This window comes from Lissotriton helveticus, chromosome 4_1 (assembly GCF_964261635.1).
Source record: "Lissotriton helveticus chromosome 4_1, aLisHel1.1, whole genome shotgun sequence".
Lineage (NCBI taxonomy): Eukaryota > Metazoa > Chordata > Amphibia > Caudata > Salamandridae > Lissotriton > Lissotriton helveticus.
In genome coordinates this window covers 2,102,738,142-2,102,744,141 of record NC_136063.1, presented here as the reverse complement: position 1 = coordinate 2,102,744,141, position 6,000 = coordinate 2,102,738,142, and the positions used below count along the sequence as shown (strand labels likewise).

Genomic DNA, 6,000 nt, shown 5'->3' with positions numbered 1-6,000 from the left:
CTATATCTCTCTCTCTCTCTCTCTCTCTCTCTCTCTCTCTCTCTCTCTCGACTTTTTGGTAATGGGGGGAGAGCAGCACAACTGTGCTGGCTGGAGCTGAATCCGGGAGACGATTGCCACCATCCGAGAATCCCCGCAGCAGTGTGTGGCAATTTCGTGAGCTGGCAATGCTGGGGCATAATTGGTGCTCAGACCGGTCACTGAACCAGAGTCCGCGACGAAGCGTGCTACAATTCTGTTTGCGGTTGGGCTAAAGATCGACATGCTGGCGTGGGGACTACAGTGACCATCATTCATTGCGAGGACTGCAAAGGAGGGGGGAGTGAACGGTGCCTCCAAACTGGATTATCCAGGCTCCATTGTGAGTTTTGACCAGCAGCAAGGCCCCCACGGAAACAAATACAGCACAAAACACAAAAGACTGGCAATGATTAAGGCACACGCCGAAACGCGTCTGCCAGGTGTCAGGTGTTTTCTAATTGTGTCTTCTTGGTGGTGTCAATAAACTTACCTGGATTGGCCCCAGTGCATGTGTCGGACCCGTTTCTTCACGGAGGAAGCGGGATTGGAGGGGGATATATATATATATATATATATATATATATATATATATATATAGAAGCTACAAACACCAGCCAGTTGCACTGCTCGAGTGGGTGCACACCAATTCGGGGGTGTGCCCGAAATCAAAATGTACGCTCCAAAATCCCAGGAACATCAATCCAAAAGGAAGGTAGCACACTCAGGGGAGGTTTCACAAAGATTTAATGAGGAAACCAACAGCAACGACGCGTTTCACCTTAGGGCTTCGTCAAGTTGTGCCAACTTGACGAAGCCCTAAGGTGAAACGCGTCGTTGCTGTTGGTTTCCTCATTAAATCTTTGTGAAACCTCCCCTGAGTGTGCTACCTTCCTTTTGGATTGATGTTCCTGGGATTTTGGAGCGTACATATATATATATATATATATATATATATATATATATATATACTTCACATATTTCTGCAGCACCTTAGAGAAGGAGGGTAAAAGAGAAATGGGCCTGTAATTAGCAATCACACTCGGATACGCTGACGGTTTCTTTATCAGCGGGAGAATTTTTGAGTGCTTCCAGATGGAAGGCATACAGCCAGCTGAGAGAGAGGAATTATTAACCTTATTTACCACTGGGTTATTGGCTGTGGCTACAGAGGACACAATTTCACTGGACAATGGTCAGCAGGAGAACCAGGGGGCTGAGGGCCTAGCCCTCTTGGTAGTGCGTATCGTCAGTGGGGCTAATTAATGGGCGTTCTGTCTCAGCCAGGATTCCAGTTCAAGCGTGTCCCCGACAGGGTTGCCTGATAAAGGAGGGACAAGGGTTTTCAGGGCGTCCCCCTGAGCTGACAAAGAAACTCTATGAAGGGCTCTGTACCTATTTTCCACCCTATTAGGCGGGTCCTGGCTGACAGTCCAAGAGCTGGGCACCCTCAAACCAAATAAGACAATGGTCCGACCAAACCAGGGGTAATGGCTGATCAAACTCCAGCTCAACATTAGAAAAAATTTGGTCTAGGGTGTGACCCAAACTGAGTAGGAAGGTATATCGAGGGGACTAGATTGAGCGCGGAGACAGTCTCTGTAAGGGAGATGACCTCTGACTCCATAGGTTTATCCAAATGCAGATTTAGATCACCTAAAACAAGAAAGTGGCTGTATCTGAGGGCCTGGGGTGCAATCACCTCTTTAAGAGATCTCAAAAAGATGCCCGCAGGTCCAGGAGGCCTGTATATTAGTGCAGTGGAAACCAAGACCTTCCGCATTCTCCAAGTCTTCCAGGTTAATGGACGTACAATCAAATTCTTCGTTCCCCCCCCCCACACACTTCCCAGTATGACGGCCTTTCCCAAGCACCTTGTACCCAGGTGGTATAGCTGAGGCAATAGTGGGATTAGAAAATTTAGTCAACCAATTTTCAGTTACAAACATTAAATCGGGGAGCGAGTCTTGCAGAAGGCCAAAGACCTGAGATTCATGTTTTTCATGTTTCTGAAGAGAACGTGTGTTAAGCAAAAGAGCCTTAAAAGTCCTGCCATGCTTCTCTTTTCCACGACTCACTTTGCTATGAGCTCCCACCACTGGAGAGCCCATCGCTCTGCATGGAAAGACCCAATTACAGTGTGAACATCGAAAACTGGCCCATTTCTCACAACTTCACCTTGGATGTGACAATGCGTATCTAATCTATGAAGCATTGTTCTCCCATATTGTATTCTCTGCTCCGTGACCCTGGCCGGACAGGCAGCGTGCCCAGCGCCGGACGCCCCAGAGACGCTGACGGGCTTGCCTTAGGCACGCCAGCGGCGCGTCCACACAGTGTCGCTGCTTTTACACATAAAAGACTAGAGCACACACTGACGAAAAATAGCGCCGCTCTGTGTCTCCACTGAGTAGAGAATAAGAACTACTCAGGAAACCCCGTGGAAGACTGTCCCCTCCTCCCAACAAATTCAAACACAATATTCCCCAACAGCTAGGTCATGCACAGAAAAACTTAAAAACTGTCAGGATATCAGAAAAAACACTTAAAACACATAAGGAGCAGGGTGAGCAGGTAACAGTCAGAAAGAGACCAGGTTTTGGAAAATTGGAATACCCGACTGTCTGAGATGAGCTGTAACCCCCGCCATCACCTTAATGAAGACTTGAGGTGCCGATGTCAAACCAGATGGTCGTACTGCAAATTGGTACTGGGTAGAACCCACTACAAAATGTATATCCTTTCAGTTCAACTGCATAATCTGGATGGGAAAGTATGCAATCGTGAAAGTTGAGTAACACCATGCAGTCTTCCACTTTCAATGACAACAGGATCTGAGCTATGGTCAAGCACCTTGAACTTCTCCTTACTGAGGTAGAAGTTTAGGACCCTAAGGTCGAGGATTGGATGTGACCACCATCTATTCTGGGAACAAGGAAATACAGTTAACAGCATCCTTGTCCAATCTCTTGCGCTGGCATTAAATTCACTGCTCCTTTCAGAAGGAGCACTGCCACTTCTTGCTTAAAGTTTGAAAGATGGTCTCAGGATAGGACAGAGAGCAGTGGGGGGGAAAGGGAAGTTGGAGCTGGGGTAAGGTATACCACCTGTCTTATCTGAAGGACCCACTGGTCCTAAGTAATTTGCTATCCAAGCTGGTAGGAGGACACATGGCCTCCCACAGTCTCCTGGTGTGCTGGCAGAAGCAAACAAGACTGGCTTTCCTTGTGGTGCTGACGAGGAGCAGGAGGCTAGCTGGAGGGATCCACATCTCTTACCTCTGGCTTAACCTCTGCATTGTTTAACCAGAGGGTTTTGGGCTAATGTGTCTGCATCAGAGCAGACTGGCGCTAAAGGAATCGGAGGCCTCAGCACCTGGCTGTAGCCTTGCCAGCGTTAAAGTGCTCCAGAGGTGAGACGGTTTTATCATCAAATATGCGGTTGCCATCAAAAGGTAGGTTTATAAGGATGGCCTTCATATCTAACAGACCGTTACTGAGGACTGCGTAGTGCTGGTCACTGAGTCCGAAGGACTTAATGTTGGGGCATGTAGCATTCTAGCAGTCTTTGATGACCTCTGAAAAATTAGCCTTCATATCACCAGGGACCCGGGGGAGGAGCAGATGGACCATGTTGCATAGGGTATGAGTATATCCCGCTAGGAGGCAAGTGGCGTTCAAAAGGTTTAATGCCATACTTCCAGCTGAGAAAAAGTTCTTGCTTCAACCTTCCAGAGGTTTGAATAATTAGGCTCGCCAGAGATGAGTGAGCAGACAGGAAGAATGGATTGCCTGGTGCTGGACGACAGCACTAAGCTCTTCACTGTTGGCATTGAAGCAAACTTCTCCCATACTGCCAGTACTGGCTCCAATAGGACATCATTAACAGGGCGCTAGGACTCCAAGATCGGAGTTGAAGGTAGGAGGACCTCTGTTAGAATATTAGTGATAATGTCCACAGAGGAAAGTGACAAGGCTAGCAGTTCTACAGCTTTCTTCACTACTACGATGAAGGACTCTAGTTCTGGAGGTGGAGGCCCCAATGGGAATTCCATTTCCATGGAAGTATCTAGGCCACTAACTGAGGAGATGCCAACAAAGTGGCTAGTTGATCGGAGGCTTCCCCTAATTCCATATAAGTTAAGGGGATCATAGTCAGAGCTGAAGAGTTCATTGATTATTTGACCATAGGACATGCATCATATTTTATGCCTCCTCCTCTATCAATCTTCGGGTCTCTCTTCTGGATCTGACCTATGGTACTGGTTTTGCTACAGGGAGATCCTGAAGCTGCGCCATAGGGTCTGGTGCCTGTGGCCTCAAGTGTGGAGCCAGTTACGGCAGTTATAGAAGAGGTGGGGGTCGAGTATGTCTGCTCTGGCATCAGAGGGGTACCTGATCGACATTGGGAGCCGAATGTGAGGCTGTGAACGGCTCCAGTGCAAAATGCATAAACAGAGGCATGCCATACAGCCAAATTGAACCTGAAGGTACATGAGAGGGGGCAGTTGCCCGTGCAAAGATGCTGAACATAGTGTTGAGAAATGCTGCTGAATCAAACCCCAGTGCCGAAAAGCTGGGTAGTCTGGTACTGGTGCTTGCAGAGTGCGCCAGGTGGCTCGAAATCAGACTCCGGCCATTGCATCGGGGAAAGTCAGGTGACGGGTCAAATGGCTCCATCGCAACTAACTCTGGAGACAAATAAAGTGGGGGATGGACACCTGGCCCTCATAGTGCCTACAAGTTGAAGCCTTAATGATTCGGGTGAGAAATAGCACCACAATGAAATCGTATTTACTGTCTGTTTGAAGAATTCTCACATAAACCTTCTCTCAGAAGGAGAACTCCGAATCCGTGAAGAATTGGAAAAAGGGAATCCATATTGCTGCACTGTATGGCTTTGGTAGGGTCTCCCAATGTCACTACCGGTGCCAACACAAAATCCCAGGATGGTGTCAGAGCTTTGAAGTTATCCAGATCCATTCTGAGGCCTGGGATTATTCAATAGGTGAGAAATATGCCAGGAGAAGTACTCCTTAGAAATCAATATTTTGCAAACTAATTTTGGTGGGAAAAAAACAGATACATTACACACTGATTTGGTACTTAGAAAGTATGCCTACAATAAGCCCCTTCCAGAAACCGAATCGGTATCCTTTCGGAATTCCATTTTGGAAGTCAGAAAAATGTTTCCGGCTCCTAAAATGGATGAGCGCATACGAAAAAGCATTTTAACAGTTGCAAACACCTAATCAAAGCATTTACAACTGTTAAAATGCTTCGTACATCTGGCCCTCGATGAGCACTCATAGCCGCATACAAAAAGCACTGATAACCCATGCCCATGTATGGCAGCTGACTTGAGCATGCTTGTTTTTTACTATCATGATTACTGCACATTATTGAAATGTCTAAAACAGCCTCTTGTGTGCTAAAAATGCAAAATGCAGTTACCTGAGCTCCAGAGACTGATGCAAAAGGGTTTGTTGGCCTTAAACCTGGTTGCGTGTATATAATTGGCTGTGGTGCCATTAGAGGTGGTGCTCCAATTTGGGTGGGTACCTACAGAAGTCGGAAAGAAAGTGATGATCTTAAGGACAACCAACATGTTTTGTGACTGGAAAGATAAATAAACTGATAAACAATATAATAAAGTAACCCTCATCGTGGAGGTCATGGAGACTTTAAATCTGCTTAAATGTAATACATTTTATTTTGTACTGAACTGGAAAACAACTTTCAAACCCAATGCATTGGTGTTGATAATGTAACTTAAAAAAAAGTTCTAAACATAGTGAAAAATAACTGCTGAAAATACATTTTCTCGCCGATGAAACATTGAATGGTAGAAGAGATGAAGAAGAGCAATGTAGATGAAAGAGAACAAGTTTCTTACCTTCAGTAACACTCTTTACGGTAGAGACTCTATGTAGCCGCACATTCCTCACCTTTCGAATATTCCCCAGGTGTCAGGCTGGATCCA

At 46.3% G+C, this 6,000-nt stretch overlaps 1 protein-coding gene across 8 annotated transcripts in view; it reads right to left on the bottom strand.

Annotated features, from left to right (window-relative positions):
- LOC144829535 (phosphatidylinositol-binding clathrin assembly protein-like) overlaps positions 1-6,000 on the bottom strand; it is a 995,507-nt gene that overhangs the window by 205,149 nt on the left and 784,358 nt on the right. For all 8 annotated transcript variants that reach the window (XM_078688772.1, XM_078688773.1, XM_078688774.1 and 5 more), the window contains one exon: positions 5,472-5,579. In XM_078688772.1, the coding sequence (XP_078544898.1) occupies positions 5,472-5,579 (108 nt within the window). The remainder of the gene's footprint in view (positions 1-5,471; positions 5,580-6,000) is intronic.